Here is a 23,457-nt window from a genome sequence, read left to right as displayed (position 1 = left end):
CTTCCACATGTGAACCATATTTAAGCTGTTGAAGAAAGGTGCAGCGATTAGATGGACAGATGAGTGTCAGGAAGCTTTCGACAAAATTAAAGAATATCTGCCGAATTCGCCAGTCTTGGTCCCACCTAGACCTATTAAATGGGCCTACCCGACCCGGACCCGAACCCGTTGACTCTTGGCCTATGAGTCCTCAACTGGTTCGGTCCGGTTCACTTTCTTATAAGGGCCGGTCCGGATTTGACCCATTAATCAAAATATGTTGACCCGACCCGTACCCGTAACCCATAATCCCTTAACTCGAGCCCTTATGGGCCGAATCCAACTTAATTAAAAAAAGTTAAAAACTAATAAACAATACAAATTTCAAACTTTATACATATATACGAACTTGAAATTACTACATGTCCTTGAAACCCGTTAGAATAATATGAAAGAAAAATCATACTTTGTTAACATGAATACTTGAGAAACATATGGAATTCGATTATTTCTATAACTAATAGTCTAAACCATATGGAATTCAACTATTTCGACAAGACGACTAATAGTGTTTGGTACTATATTCGCAGTTTATGCTTTATGCATTTTGGACCTGAGGTCGCAGTTATGTATACGTATACTTGGGCCCGAGGCCGCAGTTTGTGCACACACACACACACACACACACACACACACACATATATATATATATATATATATATATATAGACACACACACATGCATATATATATGTGTGTGTGTGTGTGAGCTGGTCCGGGCCGATTGACCTGTGGGTCAGCTACCGGTTCTGGTCCGGTCCGGTTTAGTGGGTCAAAATATTATAGCCCGACCCAGGCACATTAAATTAATGGGTTGGTCTGGTTAGGATTTCATGGGTCATGGGCCGGTTAACGGGTCAATTTTAATGGGTTATATGGGCTGATTCGTGGGTTGACCCAGCCCATTTGACAGGTCTAGTCCCACCCGAACCTGGAAGGCCTTTGTTTTTGTATTTGACAGTGTTGGAGTATTACTTTGGATGCGTTCTCGGGCAACATGATGTGACCGGGAAGAAGGAACAAGCAATATACTATTTGAGCAAGAAGTTCACTAGTTATGAAGCCAAATACACTTTATTGGAAAGGACTTGATGCGCCCTAACTTGGGTCACTTAGAAGCTTAGGCATTACTTGTTTTCCTACACCACCTATCTCATCACCAGATTGGATCCTTTGAAATACATATTCCAAAAGCCAATGCCCATGGGGAGGTTAGCAAAATGGCAAATCCTGCTCACTGAGTTTGGCATAGTGTATGTCACTCGCATGACAATGAAAGCTCAAGCTTTAGCGGATCACCTAGCTGAAAATCCTATTGATGATGAATATCAGCCTTTGAGTACTTACTTTCCGGACGAGAAAGTAAATTCAGTTGAGGTAATTTCAGAAGATACCAATGCTTGGAAAATGTTCTTCGATGGAGTTGTGAATGCAAAAGGTGTTGGGATTGGGGCAATTTTGATCTCACCCACTGGTCAGCACTATCCGGCCACAACCCGACTTTGGTTTTTCTGCACGAACAACACTGCCGAGTATGAAGCCTGCATTATGGGCATGAACATGGCAATCGATCAGGATGTGGAAGAATTGGTAATCATGGGAGATTCTAACTTGATTATCCAACAAGCTCAAGGTGAATGGGAAACTCGAGATGTCAAGCTTATTCCATACAGGCAACATATGGAAGATCTTAGCAAGCGGTTCAAGTCCATCGAGTTCAGGTACATTCCTCGGTTTCACAATGAGTTGGCCGACGTACTAGGTACTTTGGCCTCGATGCTTCCATATCCAGGCAATGTCCACATTGACCCACTGGAAATCCAAATTCGAGAAAGACATGGTTACTGCAATGTCATGGAGATAGAACCAGATGTTCAACCATGGTATCATGATATCAAAAGATTCTTGAAAACAAAAGAATATCCCGAGCAAGCTAGTGGAGACCAAAAGAGAACCATTAGAAGGCTTACCAGTGGTTTCTTTTTTAGCGGAGACTTCTTGTACAAAAGGACTCCAGATCTGAACCTTCTAAGATGTGTGGATGCCCAAGAGGCCGGAAGGATCATGAATGAAGAACACACAGGAGTATGTGGACCCCATATGAATAGATACGTCCTTGCAAAGAAAATCCTTCGAGCATGCTATTACTGGATGACCATGGAAAAGGATTATTTCAGTTTTGTCCGAAAGTGTCATCAGTGTCAGGTACATGGGGATCTGCTTCATGAACCACCTTCAGAACCGTATCCTATGTCAGCACCATGGCCGTTTGTTGCCTGGGGTATGGATGTCATTGGGCCAATCGAGCCAAAAATTTCAAATGGGCACAAATTCATATTAGTTGCCATTGATTAATTTACAAAGTGGGTCGAAGCAGTCACTCTCAAAGCCATCACTAAGAAAGCAGTAGTAGACTTTGTGCACTCCAATATCATCTGTCGTTTTGGTATCCCTAAAACTATCATTACGGATAATGCTGCAAATTTGAATAGTCATTTGATGAGGGAGATATGTGAACAATTTAAGATCACATATCGGAATTCTACCCCTTATTGGCCCAAAGCTAATGGTGTTGTTGAAGCAGCGAACAAGAACATCAAGAAGATTCTTAGAAAATTTATTCAAAGTTCTAGACAATGGCATGAAAAGTTGCCGTTTGCATTGTTGGGATATTGCACAACTGTGCGCACATCAGTTGGAGCAACACCCTATCTATTGGTTTATGGCACTGAAGCCGCAATACCCGCATAAGTTGAAATTCCATCTCTCCGAATCATCGTTGAAGCTGAGATTGAGGATAATGAGTGGGTCAAGACCCGTCTAGAACAGTTAACCATGATTGATGAAAAGGGGATGGTCGCAGTTTGCCACGGGCATTTGTATCAACAAAGAATGGCCCGTGCCTAAAACAAGAAAGTGCGGCCTAGGAACTTTGAAGTGGGGCAACTCATTTTGAGATGTATTCTCCTGCATCACAAGGAAGAAAAAAGAAAGTTCGCTCCAAACTATAAGGGTCCGTACATTATAAGAAAATTATTGCCTAAAAGGGCATTGTACTTGGGAGACATTGAAGGAAATGACCCTGAAATAGTTGTCAATGCAGACACGGTCAAAAGGTATTACGTTTAATCCTTATGTGGTGCCGATATTCTCCGATTGGGATGACGAAGGCTTTCATTCTCGCTACCCCAAACACTTCAACCCTTTGCTAACCCTTTGAGATGGTTACCTTTCTTTGATTCCCCTCTTTGGAACCCGAAAACGTTTGTAAAAAAAATCAAAAACAAAGTTCCCTGAACTACGTTCGACTTGATTCCGAAAGGATACATTGGGAGCCTCTCTCTGGGGTTCAGTCACACCAAAACAAAAATCCACATTCCCCCCAAAGTTGAAACTGGGGAAGAATTTATAATGGTTCGGCGACGGTTCGCCTGAAAGGTTCCAAAGTTATAATTCAATCCAAACTTTTTTACCCTAAATCCTGTTCAAAGTCCTTCTGATCAATCAGTAAAGATGTTCAAAATGGAAGGATGTTGGTTATTTGAATCTGATACAATCAAATGAGAGAAATAAAATGAGAGAGTCTTATTGGTGAAAACCCACACGGGCACCGTAAGGCGATGGTGAGCAGAGAAATTGAACATGAGAGAGTCTTGTTAGTGAAAACTCACAAAGAGCACTACAAGGCGACGGTGAGAAGAGAAATGAGAGAGGTCAGTTGGTGAACACCCGCAAAGGGCTCCATTGATCGAAAAGGGAATCACTTACAACCATCGGTACTGGTAAGAGTCCTGCTAAAGTTTTCTCGGTTTTGAGGTATGATAGGAGATTGGATAGCGCGATCGGGCGTCTAGTCCAAGAAGCATGTATATCTATTGAAGTCTGCATGCACTCTAGATAAGTCCTTTTTTCCTTCCCCGAAAGGGACACTTCTCATTTAAATTCATTATCATGTCCTTTGTTTACTATTCTTTGAATCCCTTTAGGTCTAATCCTCCTCAGAAACTAATACAAAGAAAAGATGGCAAGATTGGTCTTACAGGTTTTTGTTTAACAAAAGATAAAATTCAAGGAAGGGCACCCAACCTCAGCAGGTGCATCAAGTCGATCTCGATTGGCCATGATAGCTGATGCTCCAGAGTCAAAATTATTGAAAAGGAAAGAACTCCAAAGTCAAGTGTCCATAAAGGAAAAATAAGGAGAAAAGGCCAAAGCCCAACATGGATTAATCGTCATGCGGAATTTTGGAAAGTCAAGATCCCTGGGTTTAGAAAGGAAACCGATCTCTAGAAAGCCAGCGAGCAATGTATCAAGGCCACAAAACCAATCACCGTTTCAAAACTGACGAATTGTTCTTTGATATTGAAAACAGGAAAACAGGTGCAGTCCCAAAGCAACCCTGCAAGAAGCAGGTGCAATAAAAGCAAGGCATGCAGAAACCAAAACGGTTCTGCAGCAAAAGTTGACTCATAAAGGGAAGTCCTTTTAAACTCTTCATTCATTCTCCCAAATAAAATGAAAAGTGAAGTAAAAAAAAATCATGGTAGCCTAGGGCTCCCAATCTCTAGCTACGTTTTCCTGACATAGGATCCCATTCCCTAGTTAATCCCTGGCATAAACCGATGACCTTTTTCTGGCATAACCCGATAATATTTCCGGCATAACTCGTGGACCTCCCCAGCATAACTCGAGGACCTTTTTCCGGCATAACCCGATGACTTTCCTAGCATAACCCGAGGACCCTTTTTCCGGCATAACCCGTGGACCTCCCCGGCATAACCCGAGGACCATTTTACGGCATAACCCGATGACTTTCCTGGCATAACCCTTGGACCTCCCAGCATAACCCGAGGGCCTTTTCCGGCATAACCCGATGACTTTCCCGGCATAAACCGTGAACCTCCTCGACATAACCTGAGGACCTTTTTCTGGCATAACCCAATGACTTTCTCGGCATAAACCATGGACCTCCCCGGCATAACCCGAGGACCTTTTCCGGCATAACCCAATGACTTTTCCGGCATAACCTGTGGACTTTTCCGGCATAACCCGATGACCTTTCCCGGCATAACCCGAGGACTTTTTTCTGGCATAACCTGATGACTTTTCCGGCGTAACCCGAGGACCTTTTCCGGCATAACTCGATGACTTTCCCGGCATAACCCGTGGACCTCCTCAGCATAACCCGAGTACCTTTTTCCGGCATAACCCGCTGACTTTCCCGGCATAACCCATGGACCTACCCGGCATAACCCGAGGACCTTTTCCGGCATAACCCCTGGACCTTTCCGGCATAACCCGATGACCTTCCCGACATAACCCGAGGACCTTTCCGGCATAACCGATCATTTTTCCAGCATAACCTGGTAATCTTCCCAACTCAGGGCCTCCGATCCCCAATTGATTTCATTATAGATATAGGATCTCCACTCCCTAATTTCTTTTCTCAGGGATACAAAATCCCGATTTTAATTGCTTTCAATAAAGAAATAGTTTAGATTTTGTTATATAACTCACAAAATTTTCCTAGTGAAAACTGGGACAGAAAATTTTTGTTTGTTTGTCTGTTTTGGTGTTTGAGCAGGTTATACCTCAAGACATAGGGTTCGAGATAACCAAAAGAAGAAGTCTCAATCCAGAATAAAAGAAAAGAAAGAACAAGAAAAGAAGTGAACTTCAAGTGCAGAAGTGGAGAAAAGATGCGGACTGCTCAAGATATGACTGAAGTTACGAGCTTTGCATGTCCCGCCTTGATCCGAAAAGCTGAAGAAGAATGAACCAGCATTCGCAGCTAACGAGCATCAAGATTCAGATCATAGTCTGCAAAAAGAACCAGCCAAGACTCAAGATCAAGCTTCAGAAGGTTTACAGATAGGAATCTTGTAACTCGTAGTTGATAGGATTAGTTAGTTAGTTTTTCATTTTTATTTTTGGTGTAATAAGGAGCTCAGAAAATAGAAACACCAGCAACAACAGTGAAATCACAGTTTCTCGGTAGTCCAAGCCACCAAAACTTCTAGAACTAAACTGACCCGATTCCTTTACAGCTAAGGATATGTAGGCAACCTCTGAAGCAAGGTTCGGTCAGACTTTTTCAAAAAATGCTTCCCATGAAGTTTCAAACGGGAAAAAATCGCTCCTAATTGCTCATTTTATCTTTGCCCGAAAACCCTTTGTGTTTCCGAGCAAAGAGGGGTAGTTGTGAGCATGTGATTTTTGCCCTATATGAAATACTCCTATAAAATCAAAGAAAATAGATTTTTTTCAATTATTTGCCATTTTATAGAATTTTTGTAGGATTTTATTAATTGTTTGCATTTTTGTTCATGTTTAATTTTGTTAAAAATCATAAAAGAATGTCAGAAATACCATGCATTGCATTTAGATTTTTGTTTTTATATTCTTAGGATTAATTAGTTAATCAATTATTTTATTGAAAATAAAAATCACAAAAATGGCTTATTTTACATTTTTACCTTTTAATTTTTAGATTAGTGATTTTTCTCTTTTAATTTAGGATCAATTAATTTTTATAAATTTTATAATTTAATAATTAGTTTAATTTTACAACTTAGATTAATTTAGTGTTTAATTTAGGATTTTTTAATTAAAGAAAAAAGAAAAGAAAATACAAAAGAAAAAGGAAATAAGAAAAGAATTGAGGAAAAAGGGATTTGGTTTGAATTTTGGCCATTTTAATACCCAAATCCATTCCCCAACTTACCCAGGTCCAACCCCAAAACTAGTCTACCTGGTCCACTCCCATTTAAAACCAAACGACCCCGTTTTGTTTTTTCTCAATCAGAATTGTTGGATTATTGTGATCCAACGGCTCCGAACTAGCCTCCCAATTAACATATAACTGTCCAAAACACCCCCTAACCCCAAAAAACACCCCCCATTTCACCCTCATCTCTGTCTCTAATCCAAACCCTAGCCGCCCCCAAACCCCTTGCCAGCTCCGTCATGTTCTGCCGCCGGAAATCGCCCCACGGTTGCACAAAACCTCCAAACTCCCACAAATTAACACCCTATAACCTCCTTTCCCTCCCCTTTCCAAATATCCAACCCATCTCCCTTAAATCCTTACCAAACGCTTCGAATCTTAGATCTAAGATCGGAATCACAAAACCCTAATTCACCCAAACGACCCCAAAATCACGACCCACAGTCCTCACACCCCTCTGAACCCTAAACTACAATTAATTCCCCGAAAATCCTAGCCAATTCTTTCGAATTTCAAATCTGAAATCCTGAACCCTAGTTTTCCCCTATTTTGATTTTTCTTTGGTCAATTTGTGTTTGTGTGAACCCAAACCTCCATTAGTCGACTGTTCTTGTTGAGAACAGTCGATTAATGGTAGTTTAAGTTCATTTCACCCCGGTGAAGTTCGATCATCCCTGATTGGTCCGGTTGGAACAAGTTCTGGTAATCTCTTTGCCCTTCTTTTCTCCTTTCCTTTTCTGATTATCCCTTTCATCTCCTTTCTTTTGTGGTTAGCCGCATGTTTTAAGTTCTTCTTTTCTTTTGATCATGTGGCGACCCAAGGTGTCATCACCGTAATTCTTCCTTGTTCCGTGCTCCTGAGGCCTTGAAAACCTCACTTTTAGTTGCCTCGATTTGCATGCGCAGTTCGGGCGCGTAGCCGGAAAGGTTTTATGTTAGAATATGTGGATTTTGTGAAAATTTTGATGAATTTTGGTATTAATATGCATAATGTTGACTTCGGTCAACATTAAGTAAACGGACCCGGACCTGTGATTCGACGGTCCCGGAGGGTCTGTAGGAAAATATAGGACTTGGGCGTGTGCCCGGAATCAAATTATGAGGTTCCAAGCCCGAGAAATGAATTTTTGAAAGAAATTATTTTCTGAAACAAGAAGGTAAGATGTTTTTAAGGTTGTGTGCATGTTTGGTTTGGAGCCCCGAGGGCTCGGGTGAGTTTTGAATGGGGTCCGGGAGGTCTTGGACTTAAGAAAATGCAGGTTCAGGTGTTGCATACACCAGAGCGGCCGCGTTCATTTCCGCGCGGTCCGCGTTGGAGCTGCACGGCCGCGATGCATTTTTGAGTGGTCCGCGTGGCTGAGTCTGAGGGCTAGGGTTTTAGGTTAACCAGCGCAGCCGCGCACCAAAACAGTGCGGTCCACGCTGGAAGGGTTCAGAGAAGCCCCAATTTTTCTCCCACTCGGCGCGGCCGCAACACATTTTTGTGCGGTCCGCGCCAGGTCCTCAGAAAGGTATACAAGTTCGGAAAATCTCAGTCATTTTTCACTTTTCAAAAACACAAAACCTATGAGGCGATTTTCCCAACAACTTTTCTTCCCCAAAACGATTGGTAAGTGATTTCTAACTTAATTTTTTTATTCCTTAACATCTTTTAACATAATTTCAACTTAAAAACAAAGATTTTCATGGGGAAAATTGGGTGTTTTGGGTAGAACCTAGGTTTTCTACAAATTGAGAAGTTGGACCTCAATTTGGGGTCCGATTTAAAAACAAATCATATATTTGGATTCATGAGGGAATGAGTAACCGGGTTTTGGTCCGAACCTTGAGTTTCGACCACGTGGGTCCGGGGGTATTTTTGACCTTTTTGGGAAAAACCTTGAAAAATCTATTTTCATGCATTGGGGATGATTCATTTAGTAATTATTAATGTGATTAAGTAACTTATGACTAGATTCGAGCGGATTGGTGGTGGAATCAAGAGGTAAAGCTATACTAGAAGCGTGAGTTGAGTTTGGAGCATTCGAGGTAAGTGTTTGTTCTAACTTTTGCTTGAGGGAATAGGATTAGGATGATATTTGCTACTTGCTAATGTGGAGTACGGTGTATAGGCATGATGACGGTTATCTATGCACCGGAGTCTAGCATGACCGTGAGTCTAGATTGCTTTTAGTTCGAATAATGTGACACAAGCTCCTTGTTTATTTGATGAGTTTCATATAATGTGAACGGTTGAGGTAAAATTGTGATTGGTGTACTTTTGGAGCGTTAGCTCGAACATGAATGTGTTAGTTGAGGAAGAATGGAGTTTAAAAGGAGAATGTGTTGTGAATACTCCCTTGCCGGGATGTGTAGACTGATATATATATTCTCCCTTGTCAGGATATTTTGGGCTGTTAGTTGTACACTTGCCGGGTTAAAGGTATTGGGTTGTTATTCTCCCCTGAAGGGGTCTACTATATGAAGTCAGATATTATGAACTATATTATGGGATCGTGTGGCACGCCGTCCACTTATATATGATATTATGGGATCGTGTGGCACGCCGTCCACTTATATATGATATTATGGGATCGTGTGGCACGCCGTCCACTTATATATGATATTATGGGATCGTGTGGCACGTCGTCCACTTATATATGATATTATGGGATCGTGTGGCACGCCGTCCACTTATATATGATATTATGGGATCGTGTGGCACGCCGTCCACTTATATATGATATTATGGGATCGTGTGGAACGCCGTCCACTTATATATGATATTATGGGATCGTGTGGCACGCCGTCCACTTATATATGATATTATGGGATCGTGTGGCACGCCGTCCACTATATATATATATATCATGGAAATCGGAGTTTCTTCTTTTTATTTCCGATATTTCATTTTTATTTGTTACTCCCCGATAGCATGTCCCCTCCCAGTTTTACTTTGTATTATCTTGTTATTGTTTTCTTGCACTTGTTGTATATATATCTGTACAGGTTAATTGTGGTAGGTACTGTCTAGCCTCGTCACTTCTTCGCCGGGGTTAGGCCAGGCATTTACCAGCACATGGGGGTCGGTTATGCTGATGCTACACTCTGTGCATTTCTGGTGCACATATCAGGGAGCAGCTTACGAACCACAGCAGTAGACTTCTGGGAGCTATCTTCAGTCCAGGGACTTTCGACGTAGCCTAGCTGACGTTCGCAGGCCGAAGTCCCTTTCCATGTTTTTTTGTTTTTTTATCTTGTATCAGACAAACATGATGTATTTTCCCTTCAGACATTGATTGTAGTATTCTATAGTAGTCCGTGAGCTAGTGACACCAGACTCTGGGTAGCATTTTGGTTCAAACTTCCGCACTTTTGGTTTTCAGTTGCTTTAGATTTAAAGTCTCCCGCTTAAATTTTGTCTCGTTTATTATATTGTTTGAAAGAAAGCAGGAAAGGTGTTTTAAATATTTGGCTTGCCTAGCTCCGATAGTAGGCGCCATCACGACACCCGATGGTGGGAAATCCGGGTCGTGACCAGTTGGTATCAGAGCACTAGGTTACTTAGGTCTCACAACTCACGGACAATCTCAGTAGAGTCTAAGGGATCGGTACAGAGACGTCTGTATTTATCCCGCAGAGGCTACTGAGTTAGGAAAACTTCACCTTGTTCATTCTTGTCGTGCGATTCTGTTTCTCAAGTACTGATTGTCTTTCCACTATGTTCTTTCATAGATGGTGAGGACTCGTGCTTCCTCTTCTACCGCGCAACAGCCTGAGCCCCAGTAGCAGCCCCTATTAGGGGCAGAGGACGAGGTCGAGGCCGTGCCAGAGGCCGAGGCCAGGGCAGAGCTCAGCCCCGAGCAGCATTTCCAGCGACGGAGCCTCAGATCGATTTGGAGGAGGAGGTTCCGGCCCCAGCTGTTCCAGTGGGCCCAGCTCAGGTCCCAGAGGGTTTCATAGCCACTCCAGTGCTTCATGATGCTTTGGTCCGACTGGTAGGCTTTATGGAGGGCATTTCTAGAGCGGGTTTGCTTCCCGTAGCTCTAGCCACATCTCAGGCTGGGGGAGGAGTTCAGACTCCCGATACTCGTACTCCAGAGCCGGTAGCTCCTCAGGCTCAGGTTCCAGCAGTTCAGCTAGCTGTGGCAGCCCAGCCAGGTATTGCAGCTCAGTCCAGTGATGGTGCGGCTATGTCCGCAGATGCTTTGTGGAGGCTTGATCGTTTCACCAAGCTCTTCACAACCACATATAGTGGCACCCCTCAGAGGATGCTCAGGATTTCATATTCAGCTGTCATGAGGTTCTACGGACTATGGGCATTGTAGAGACCAATGGGGTCGACTTCGCCACTTTTCGCATGGCAGGATCCGCCAAGACTTGGTGGAGGGATTTCTGTTTAGCCAGGCCAGCAGAGTCGCCATCATTGACCTAGGATTAGTTTTCAGAGTTATTTCTGGGGAAGTTCCTTCTAGTTACTCAGCAAGATGCTCTTCGTAAGTTTGAGCGTCTCCAGCAGGGTCCTATGACGGTCACCCAGTTTGAGACCCGGTTCATTAATCTTGCTCGTCATGCCATTGTGATACTCCCCACCGATAGAGAGAGGGTGCAGAGGTTTATTGATGGGTTGGCCCAGCCGATCCGTATTCAGATGGCCATGAGTGCCAGTAGTGAGATTTCATTTCAAGAGGCGGTAGATGGTGCCCGCTGGATAGAGATGGCACTTGCTCAGGGAGGTGGTCATGGGTTTGATAAGAGGCCCCGTCATTCTGGTAGATTCAGTGGTACCTCGTCTGGAGGTAGGGATTCTTATGGTAGAGGCCATCTTCGAGGCCCTTTTAGTCAGCTCTCCAGGCTTCTCATGGTACACCAGGTGGTCGTGGTTCTCAGCCGTAGTATTCTGACCAGCAGCTCTTCAGTTCACCATCAACACCTATCAGTGCACCACCACTTTGTTTTTCTCAGCAACCGAGGGCTTGTTATACTTGCGGCGATGTGAGTCACATTGTCAGATATTGCCCTCGAGCTTCCAGCAGCTTGCAGCAGCAGGGTTCTTGCCCGATGATCCAGGCACCAGTTGCCCCACCGCCTGCCCAGCCGACTAGAGCCGGGGGTAGAGGACATAGAGGTGGAGGTAGAGGTCTTAGAGGTGGAGCTCAGACTGCTAGAGGTAGGGGTCAGCCAGCAGTAGATCGTCCCAGGGATATGATTCAGGGAGGTGGGTCTCAGCCCCATTGTTATGCTTTGCCAGCCAGGCCAGAGGCTGAGTCATCAGATGCTGTGATTACAGGTACCATTCTGGTCGGTGATAGGGATGCTTCTGTGCTATTTGATTCCGGATCTACGTATTCATATGTGTCGTCCTATTTTGCACCCTATTCGGTTATGCCTAGTGACTCGTTGAGTATTCCTGTTTATGTGTCAACACCGGTGGGTGATTCTATTGTGGTCGACCAAGTTCATCGTTCTTGTATCGTAGTGTTTGGGGGTCTTGAGACCCGTGTTGATTTGTTGCTTTTGGACATGGTCGACTTCGATGTTATATTGGGGATGGATTGGTTATCTCCGTACCATGCTATCTTGGATTACCATGCTAAGACCGTAACCTTAGCCTTACCGAATTTACCCCGTTTAGAGTGGAGGGGGACTTCTGGTCATTGTACCCGCAGTGTTATCTCGTATGTGAAAGCTCGGCGTATGGTCGAGAAGGGATATTTGGACTATTTGGCATATGTTCGCGATTCTAGCGCGGAGGCCCCTTCTATTGATTTTGTGCCCGTTGTTCGGGAGTTTCCTGAGGTTTTCCCTTCAGACTTGCCGGGTATGCCGCCCGACAGGGATATCTACTTTTGTATTGATTTGGCCCCTGGCACTCAGCCCATTTCTATCCCGCTATATCGTATGGCCCCGCCGGAGTTGAAAGAGTTAAAGGAACAGCTGCAGGATTTGCTTAAGAAAGGTTTCATTAGACCTAGTTTTTCACCTTGGGGTGCGCCGGTGTTGTTTGTTAAGAAAAAGGGTGGTTCGATGAGAATGTGCATCGATTACCGGCAATTGAACAAGGTTACAATTAAGAATAAGTATCCACTACCGAGGATCGACGATTTATTCGACCAGCTTTAGGGTGCGAGGGTGTTCTCGAAGATAGATTTGAGATCTGGTTATCATCAGCTGAGGATTAGGGCGTCTGATGTCCCTAAGATAGCATTTCGCACTCGGTATGGGCACTATGAGTTTTTGGTCATGTCATTTGGATTAAGTAATGCCCCAGCAGCGTTCATGGAGTTGATGAACCGAGTGTTCAGACCTTATTTGGACTTGTTCGTGATAGTCTTCATTGACGATATTCTTATATACTCCCGCAGCCAGGAGGAGCATGAGTAGCACCTCAGAGTGGTCCTTCAGACCCTAAAGGATAGTCAGTTGTATGCTAAGTACTCAAAGTGCGAGTTTTGGTTGAGTTCGGTCGCATTCCTGAGTCATGTCGTATCAGCAGCAGGTATTCAGGTAGACCCGAAGAAGATAGAGGCAGTCAAGAACTGGCCTCGACCAGCTTCAGCTACAGATATTCAGAGTTTCCTGGGGTTAGCAGGTTACTACCATCGGTTCGTGGAGGGGTTTTTATCCATTGCAGCCCTATGACCAGATTGACCCAGAAGGGTGCCCAGTTCAGGTAGTCGGACGAGTGTGAGGCGAGCTTTCAGAAGCTCAAGACGGCTCTGACTACGGCACCGATATTGGTTTTGCCCACAGGTTCAGGGCCATATACGGTCTATTGTGATGCGTCTCGTATTGGGCTTGGTGCAGTGTTGATGCAGGAAGGCAAAGTCATTGCTTATGCTTCGAGGCAGTTGAAGATCCACGAGAAGAATTATCTGGTTCATGATCTCGAGTTGGCAGCCATTGTTCATGCCTTGAAGATCTGGAGGCATTACTTATATGGCGTGACGTGTGAGGTTTACACTGATCACAAGAGTCTTTAGTATCTGTTCAAGCAGAAAGAGTTGAATTTGAGGCAGAGGAGGTGGTTAGAGTTGCTAAAGGATTATGATGTTACTATCTTATACCACCCGGGGAAGGCCAATGTGGTGGCCGATGCATTGAGCAGGAAGTCCGCCAGCATGGGTAGTCTTGCTTATATTCCAGTCAGCCAGAGATCGCTTGCTTTGGATGTTCAGTCCTTGGCCAATCGTCTTGTGAGGTTGGAAATTTCTGAGCCTAGCAGAGTGTTAGCTTGCACAGTTGCTCGTTCCTCACTATTAGAGCGTATCCGCGAGCGACAGTTTGAGGATCCCCATTTGTGTGTCTTGAGAGACACAGTACAGCGTGGAGGTGCCAAGAAAGTAACCTTAGATGATGATGGTGTATTGAGATTGCAGGGGCGAGTTTGTGTACCCAATGTTGATGGGATTCGAGAGTTGATCTTAGCGGAGGCCCACAGTTCTCGGTATTCTATTCACCCGGGTGCCGCGAAGATGTATCAGGATCTGAGGCAGCACTATTGGTGGCGTAAGATGAAGAAAGACATCGTTGCGCACGTGGCTCGATGTTTGAATTGTCAGCAGGTTAAGTACGAGCATCAAAGACCCGGTAGTCTATTTCAGAGGATTGCACTTCCCGAGTGGAAGTGGGAGAGGATTACGATGGATTTCGTTACTTGACTTCCGATGACTCGGAAAAAGTTTGATGCAGTTTGGGTCATTGTTGATAGGCTGACCAAGTCAGTACATTTTGTTCCTGTTGTAGCCACCTATTCGTCCGAAAGGTTAGCCGAGATTTATATCAGGGAGATTGTTCGCCTTCATGGGGTGCCGCTATCTATCATTTCGGATCGGGGTACGCAGTTTACCTCGCATTTATGGAGGGCAGTTCAGCGAGAGTTGGGCACCCAAGTTGAGTTGAGTACAACATTTCATCCCCAGACGGACGGTCAGTCCGAGAGGACTATTCAGATTCTTGAGGACATGCTTCGGGCCTGTGTCATTGATTTTGGAGGCTCGTGGGACCAGTTTTTGCCTTTAACAGAGTTTGCCTACAACAACAGCTACCAATCCAGCATTCAGATGGCTCTGTATGAGGCATTGTATGTTAGGTGATGTCGGTCTCCAGTTGGATGGTTTGAGCCGGGAGAGGCTCGATTATTGGGTACGGATCTGGTTCAGGATGCCTTGGACAAGGTCAGGATTATTCAGGAAAGACTTCGTACAGCTCAGTCCAGACAGAAGAATTATACAGACCGCAAGGTCAGAGATGTTGCTTTCATGGTTGGTCAGCGGGTATTGCTCCGTGTATCGCCTATGAAGGGTGTGATGAGATTTGGGAAGAAGGGAAAGCTCAGCCCTAGGTTCATCGGTCCATTTGAGATTCTTGATCGTATGGGAGAGGTGGCTTATAGACTTGCCTTGCCACCTAGCTTATCAGTCGTGCATCCCGTGTTTCATGTATCTATGCTCCGAAAGTATCGCGGAGATCCATCGCACGTGTTAGATTTCAGCACTGTCCAATTGGACAAGGATCTGTCATATGAGGAGGAGCCGGTGGCTATTCTAGACCGGCAGGTTCGATAGTTGAGGTCGAAGAGTTTTCCTTCGGTGCGTGTTCAGTGGAGAGGTCAGCCTCATGAGGCATCGACCTGGGAGTCCGAGTCCGATATGCGAAGCCGTTATCCTCATTTATTTCCCGACTCAGGTACTTCTTTCTTTTGTCCGTTCGAGGACGAATAGTTGTTTTAGAGGTGGAGAATGTGACGACCCAAGGGGTCATCACCGTAATTCTTCCTTGTTCCGTGCTCCCGAGGCCTTGAAAACCTCGATTTTAGTCGCCTCGATTTGCATGCGCAGTTCGGGCACGTAGCCAGAAAGTTTTTATGTTAGAATATGTGGATTTTGTGAAAAATTTGACTAACTTTGGTATTAATATGCATAATGTTGACTTCGGTCAACATTTTGGGTAAACGGACCCAGACCTGTGATTCGATGGTCCCGGAGGGTGCGTAGGAAAATATGGGACTTGGGCGTGTGCCCGGAATCAAATTCCGAGGTCCCAAGCCCGAGAAATGAATTTTTGAAAGAAATTATTTTCTGAAATTTGATATGAAAATTTGAAATGAAAAGGAGTTAGAAAATATAGGTATCGGGCTCGTATTTTTGTTCTGACGCCCGGTACAAGTCTTAAATATGTGTTAAGCACTATCTGTAAAGTTTGGCTAAAAAAAACGGACGTCATATGACGTGTTTCGGACTTAAAATGGAGAATTTGAGTTATGAAAGTTGAAGAAAGAAAATCATGTGTTTGAGGCTTGATCCTATGTATATGATGTTATTTTGGCGATTTGATCGCAGGAGTAAGTCCGTAAGATGTTTTTAAGGTTGTGTGCATGTTTGGTTTGGAGCCCTGAGGGCTCGGGTGAGTTTTGAATGGGGTCCGGGAGGTCTTGGACTTAACAAAATGCAGGTTCAGGTGTTGCAGACACCAGCGCGGCCGCGGTCATTTCCGTGCGGTCCGCGCTGGAGCCGCGCGGCCGCGATGCATTTTTGTGCTGTCCGCATGGCTGAGTCTGAGGGCTAGGGTTTCAGGTTAACCAGCGCGGCCGCGCACCAAAATAGTGCGGTCCGCGCTGGAAGGGTTCAGAGAAGCCCCAATTTTTCTCCCACTCGGCGCGACAGCAATACATTTTTGTGCGGTCTGCGCCAGGTCCTCAGAAAGGTATACAAGTTTAGAAAATCTCAGTCATTTTTCACTTTTCAAAAACCCAAAACCTAAGAGGCGATTTTCCCAACAACTTTTCTTCCCTAATACGATTGGTAAGTGATTTCTAACTTAATTTCTTTATTCCTTAACATCTTTTAACATAATTTCAACTTCAAAACAAAGATTTTCATGGAGAAAATTGGGTGTTTTGGGTAGAACCTAGGTTTTCTACAAATTGAGAAGTTGGACCTCAATTTGGGGTCCGATTTAAAAACAAATCATATATTTGGATTCATGGGGGAATGAGTAACCGGGTTTTGGTCCGAACCTCGAGTTTCGACCACGTGGGTCCTGGGGTATTTTTGACATTTTTGGGAAAAACCTTGAAAAATCTATTTTCATGCATTGTGGATGATTCATTTAGTAATTATTAAAGTGATTAAGTAACTTATGACTAGATTCGAGCGGATTGGTGGTAGAATCAAGAGGTAAAGCTATACTAGAAGCGTGAGTTGAGTTTGGAGCATTCGAGGTAAGTGTTTGTTCTAACTTTGGCTTGAGGGAATAGAATTGGGATGATATTTGCTACTTGCTAATGTGGAGTACGGTGTATAGGCATGGTGACGGTTATCTATGCACCGGAGTCTAGCATGACCGTGAGTCTTGATTGCTTTTAATTCGAATAATGTGACACAAGCTCCTTGTTTATTTGATGGGTTTCATATAATGTGAACGGTTGAGGTAAAATTGTGATTGGTGTACTTTTGGAGCGTTAGCTCGAACATGAATGTGTTAGTTGAGGAAGAATGGAGTTAAAAAGGAGAATGTGTTGTGAATACTCCCTTGCCGGGACGTGTAGACTGATATATATATTCTCCCTTGTCGGGATATTTTGTGTTGTTAGCTGTACCCTTATCGGGTTAAAGGTATTGAGTTGTTATTCTCCCCTGAAGGGGTCTACTATATGAAGTCAGATATTATGAACTATATTATGGGATCATGTGGCACGCCGTCCACTTATATATGATATTATGGGATCGTGTGGCACGCCGTCCACTTATATATGATATTATGGGATCGTGTGGCACGCTGTCCACTTATATATGATATTATGGGATCGTGTGGCACGCCGTCCACTTATATATGATATTATGGGATCGTGTGGCACGCCGTCCACTTATATATGATATTATGGGATCGTGTGGCACACCGTCCACTTATATATGATATTATGGGATCGTGTGGCATGCCGTCCACTTATATATGATATTATGGGATCGTGTGGCACGCCGTCCACTTATATATGATATTATGGGATCGTGTGGCACGCCGTCCACTTATATATGATATTATGGGATCGTGTGGCACGCCATCCACTTATATTTCATTTTTATCTATTACTCCCCGATAGCATGTCCCCTCCCAGTTTTACTTTGTATTATCTTGTTATTGTTTTCTTGCACTTGTTGTATATATATCTGTACAGGTTAATTGTGGTAGGTACTGTCTAGCCTCGTCACTACTTCGCCGGGGTTAGGCCAGGCACTTACCAGCACATGGGGTCGGTTGTGCTGATGCTACACTCTGTGCATTTTTGGTGCACAGATCAGGGAGCAGCTTACGGACCGCAGCAGTAGGACTTCTGGGAGCTATCTTCAGTCCAGGGACTCTCGAGGTAGCCTAGCTGGCGTTCGCAGGCCGAAGTCCCTTTCCATGTTTTTTGTTTGTTTATCTTGTATCAGACAAACATGATGTATTTTCCCTTCAGACATTGATTGTAGTATTATGTAGTAGTTCGTGAGCTAGTGACACCAGACTCTGGGTAGCATTTTGGTTCAAACTTCCGCACTTTTGGTTTTCAGTTGCTTTAGATTTAAAGTCTTCCGCTTAAATTGTGTCTCGTTTATTATATTGTTTGAAAGAAAGCAGGAAAGGTGTTTTAAATATTTGGCTTGCCTAGCTCCGATAGAAGGCGCCATCACGACACCTGATGGTGGGAAATCCGGGTCGTGACAGATCAGAATTACTTTGCTTGTTTATTTTGCATCTGGTGATTAGGTTAGTCAGAAGCATGTTAAAATTTCATCATATAAAGTTTAATTTCAATTGCATAAACTTAGTTTAATTAGGTTTCATCCTTAGGTTTGATACATGAAATGATTCTGCTTGTTCTTCCACTTTTTCATCTTAGGTTCAGTATTTGTTTCGGATCATTTTAGTCCATCTTTGCAGTTCTATGTTAATTTTTGTTTGATTACCGTATAGATGCATTAATCGTTTAAATTTAGTTTTGTTTAGGTTTAATTAGATAAACAATTTTGTCTACTAATTAGGTTGGTTTTAGTTCAAATTGCATCATCTCTTTTATGCTATTTCTGTTGTCATTTTAATTTGCATTTTTGATTTGGTAATTGACTGTTGTATTGGTTTTCCTTAGTTTGTAAAGCGGTAGAAACTTGTAGGGTTTTAACTGAATTAAAAAAAACTTAGGATAAGTTTTCAGAAAATATCTATGAAAAGAAGCTTCTAGAAGTATACAACTGTCCAGAATTGTTTTAAAAGATACTGAAAATGGGCAGCTGTCGGTTTTCTCTGTCAAAAAAGGTTGTACTATCTAAGGGATTTATGGTAGAATATTCCTAGATGCTATTTTCTGGATATTCCCTATAAAAAAAAAAGCTAGACACTCATTAATAAAAAAAATCAGATTTGGAAAAACCCTAAAAAAGCTTTAAAAGGTTCAGCTACTATTCCATTGGTTTTTGAGTTCAATTGTTCTTCTGATTTTAGCAAAGATTTAAAAAATTTTGCTGGGATTTCTGGTTTTCTGGTTCAAGTTTGGTTTAAGTTGAGGCTGTGCACTGCTTTTCGTTGGTTGTTACTCATTTTCCTATTGAAGTTCACACTGTATTCTTCTGTTCTTTACTGCATCCAGGTACTTCATGAACTTTAGGTGACAAAATATGAAGTTGTAACCTTTTACTTTGAAATGGAATTTCAATCTTTCCTTGTTCTTATAATGTATTCTATGTAGTTAGTTTATAGTTTTGTTTTTTAAATTTGTGTGACCATGCTGAAATTAGTGTTCTATGCTATAACTTAGTTGAGATATTTGTAAGTATGGATGTTCAAATAGTTCAGCTGTTCCCTGTGATGTTTTGATAACTTTAAAATGCTAAGTAGATACATTAGATCATCTGATTGTTTTTTTAGGAACACTGGATAAGTACTGTGTATGGTCAAAGTAGGCCATGTTTGATTTTGGGTATACTTAGTTGAAGTATTTTAGCATTTTAACAATGTTTAAAGGAATTGCATGTTAAGTTATTTTCACGAATAAGTTTAGAGTTTAATCTTTCATTGTTAATGGCATGTTAGTAGGTTAAACTCATGATTTGATTTTATTAGCCTTTGATCTTTGTCTAGAAATTATGTATTGTTTTGGGTATATGTGACTTAGATAATGTTGAGCCTTAAGTGGGCCTTAATATCAAAGGCCCTTTTTACGTAGTTTCAGTATTATATAGTTCTTTTGTTGCATGTATAAAGGAAGTCAGGCCTCATTAAGGCCCAAACGACGCAGGTTTTCTTGTTAAAGTAATTGGGCCTGATGCTGGCCCAGGTGAGGCAGTTTGTTAAAATCAGGATCAGCGGGTACCTCTTCTGTTTCCCTTTCACTTTTGGGCTTAATGTTGAGCCCAGCTGCCTTCAGCAAAGTTTTGCCCATTTAAGTTTTTTTTCTTCCCTGCTCTAGTATAATAAGAAGCAAACCTCTAATGCCGGAAACTTATTCATGAAAAGCTAGGCCTGATTTGGCCCAAGCAAAATCGTTGTGGCAGCCTCACCTTTGTCCTTATTTCTGGGCTCAATTTTGAGCCCAATTCCCATCAACCATATTTTCTCTCAAAAGATTTTTAGATAATGCCTTGGGCCTGCTCTTGGCCCAATTTTTTTTTTTTAATTAAAGACTTGCCTTATATTTTCATACATACTTACAATTAGTAGCTTGATGTGGAACTTCGAATTAGTTGTAAAAATGAATATCCTTAGTTCGTTTTAGTTGAGTACAATCCTTCAAAAAAATAATTTGAGGTGTGTCATACACAAATAAAATTCATAACTTATGGCCCTCATATTAATGCAAAATTAATACTTTGAATTTTTGTAGTTTGCTTTAGGCGCATTTATAATAAAATCATCATAGCTACAGGTACGGTTCTCGTGACGTAGTTGTGATACCTAATTTCCAAATCCGGGGGTACATTTATGTGACCTTGCCACAACTTCTAATAACTTTAATAAATTAAACACGTTGTAGATCGTGGGTACGATTCCCTTGACATGATTCACAACGTGTATCAAACAAACAAGTGTACGACAATCGTAACTTGTTCCAGAATAATTCCATAAAAATCATTAAAAGCGGTTATAAGGTTAAAATGCACAATAGGTTTAACACATGTAGTAAATCAGATAATAGGCCAATATTAATAGTTTAAGCGACCGTGTTAGAACCACGAAACCCGAAAATGCCTAACACCTTCTCCCAGGTTAATAAAATTCCTTATCTAGATTTCTTGTTCGCAGACTTTTAAATAAAGTCAAATTTCCTCAACTTGGGATTTTAAAATAAATCGGTGACTTGGGACACCAAATAAACTATTCCAAGTGGCGACTCTGAAAGAATTAAATAAAATAATCTCATCTCGAATAATATCACTTAAATTGAAAAAAACTTCCTTATATCCCCTCTCAGATGGTAAAAAGGAGGTGTGACAGCACTCGTCTGCCACATGAATTCTTCTGTATATGTGGGCATCTTTTTGAAAAATAAAATATATTTTTTCAATTTTAAGAATATTACTTTTTTTTAGATAAATCGAATTTAATTTATAATAAAACTTGGATAAAACTACATTATTTAGGATAAATAATTTTATTTGGCCAAAAATAATAAAGTTTTAGTTAATCTTTTTTTGTTTTGACCTGAAAAAAGATTTATACAATTGAAATAAATAGTCAAGACATCTAAATAGTTATAAAAAATAAATAGTCATTGCATCAATACATTTTTTTTATTTCTTCTTTTGATGCAATGACTATTTATTTCAACTGTGTATTTTTACCTTTTTAGGTTAAATCTTTAAAAAAAATATTTTTTGAGCACTGTAATTTAGAGCTATATAAAAAATTATAGCCAAAATAATTAATTTCAAATTATATATTTTTTATAACTTTTTAGATGCCTTGACTATTTACTTCAATTGTATAAATCTTTATTTTCAGGTCAAATTCAAAAAAATATTAACTAAAACTTTATTATTTTTTACCAAATAAAAATATTTAGCCTAAATAATATAGTTCTATCCATGTTTTATTATAAATTTTATTCGAAAAAAATTATCTAAAAAAGTAATATTTTTAAAAAGGTAAAAATGAATTTTATTTTGTCGCGCCCCCATTTTTCCCTTTTTCGCTAGGAGAGGAGTTTCCGGGTTTTGACACTCATGGAGTGTAATGACTCATTTCCCTTTTTTTGGGAATTGAGTATTTTGAAAAGTCGCCACCTAATGATTTAAGGAGCATTAGGACACCTATAGATTTCATTACAACTATGCTTGATAACCAGAGATTGGGTAAGGCCTTGAAATTACCCCGAGGGGAAGGTGTTAGGCACCCCTCAGGATCCACTAGTGTGGTTCCCGGCCAAATAGTTTTTTTGTGAATTTGTGCAGTTAGCAAGTAAACAAATAAAGGCTCAAGTAAGAGGGGATTTAAGTTAAACACACAAACATTTGAAAACAACTATTGAAAGGCAAGGTTTGAAAGAGTTATAAGCTAGACATGTTTGTAAAAAAAATAAAGGGGTCCTAGGTTTGTATATAATATGGATCACTTCAATGCAATACTCGGTATGACACTCCTCAAAAGAGGGGATACACGTGGTATTAGCGCACCGGTCATCATATCCATATCTACCCTTCCCGCCCCGTTAAGGTATTAATACGCGGATTGGTCTCGACATCTATTGCATGCTATTACCCTTCCCATTCCTATCAGTCCCAGAGGAATTTGGGACTACTATTCCTATAAGAGGGAGGGTTTTAGGCTGACTCTTAGGTTTAAAGGTAAAAAGGCTAAGGCGACATATAAAAACACATATGACTGCATTTTTGAGGGGAACATGTAAGCAGTTAAAAGGCTAATGTATACCTACGCAAACAATTCATATAAATAGCATGACTTAAAACATAGTTAAGGTCTGAATCATAAAATCATAAGGCGGAGTTTGAGTCAGAACCAGATTCATTATATAACTCAGAAAAGTAGTCTGAATCAGGCCTGCCTGCTGGTTGTAGCAGTTGGTAATTGACCAAGGCAATTCCGGTTTTATTTAAGTAGTTACCTAAGGCTTGCCTAGGCGTAGTAGTGATGTCCTATGAGCATGATATCTATTACTGATTGGGAGTAGTAAAATAGTAAACAATTTTGAACAAGTGACTTGGATCCTATAGGCATGCTTTCTAATAGTATTAATTTAAAAAAGTAGGCTATTTAAACTTATTCAGAACAAATAAGTACGAGCCAAACTAATTTTTTAACTAAACTGGTTTTAGATCCTATAGGCATGATCTCTATTATAGCTGATTTTAATTCCTACATACATGGTATCTAAGTATTAAAGGTTGATTTTAGTCCTATAGGCATGGTATCTAATTGAACATGAAGTGGAGTAGGCAGGATGTATTTGATCAAAACGAAGTTCCTATAGGCATGATTTCTATTAAAAGGCCATTTAGACATAGCAGAATTATGTTAAGCATGTTGAATTTTATTAAACCAAAGCAGATCCTATATGCATCTTTTCTAATAGATCATATTGAAATACACCCTATAGACATGTTATCTACCCTTCTAATAGCTGAAGCATGCACAATCACCCCATCCCTTTTCACTAGCCAGCCCCAACATTGTTTAGAAATTATTACATCCCAAATGATTGAATTACAAAATAAGTGCAGA

At 41.5% G+C, this 23,457-nt stretch overlaps 1 protein-coding gene across 1 annotated transcript; it reads left to right on the top strand.

Annotated features, from left to right (window-relative positions):
• Positions 1–1,634: 1,634 nt before the first annotated feature.
• LOC142163359 (uncharacterized) lies at positions 1,635–4,511 on the top strand. The gene is made up of 3 exons (XM_075220634.1): positions 1,635–1,921; positions 4,025–4,080; positions 4,411–4,511. The coding sequence occupies exons 1-3, from the start codon at positions 1,635–1,637 to the stop codon at positions 4,509–4,511; spliced, it is 444 nt and encodes a 147-aa protein (XP_075076735.1).
• Positions 4,512–23,457: the final 18,946 nt, after the last annotated feature.

Source organism: Nicotiana tabacum, chromosome 8, assembly GCF_000715075.1.
Source record: "Nicotiana tabacum cultivar K326 chromosome 8, ASM71507v2, whole genome shotgun sequence".
NCBI lineage: Eukaryota > Viridiplantae > Streptophyta > Magnoliopsida > Solanales > Solanaceae > Nicotiana > Nicotiana tabacum.
The sequence above is the reverse complement of the archived record's forward strand: the minus strand, read 5'-3'. Positions and strand labels throughout refer to the sequence as shown.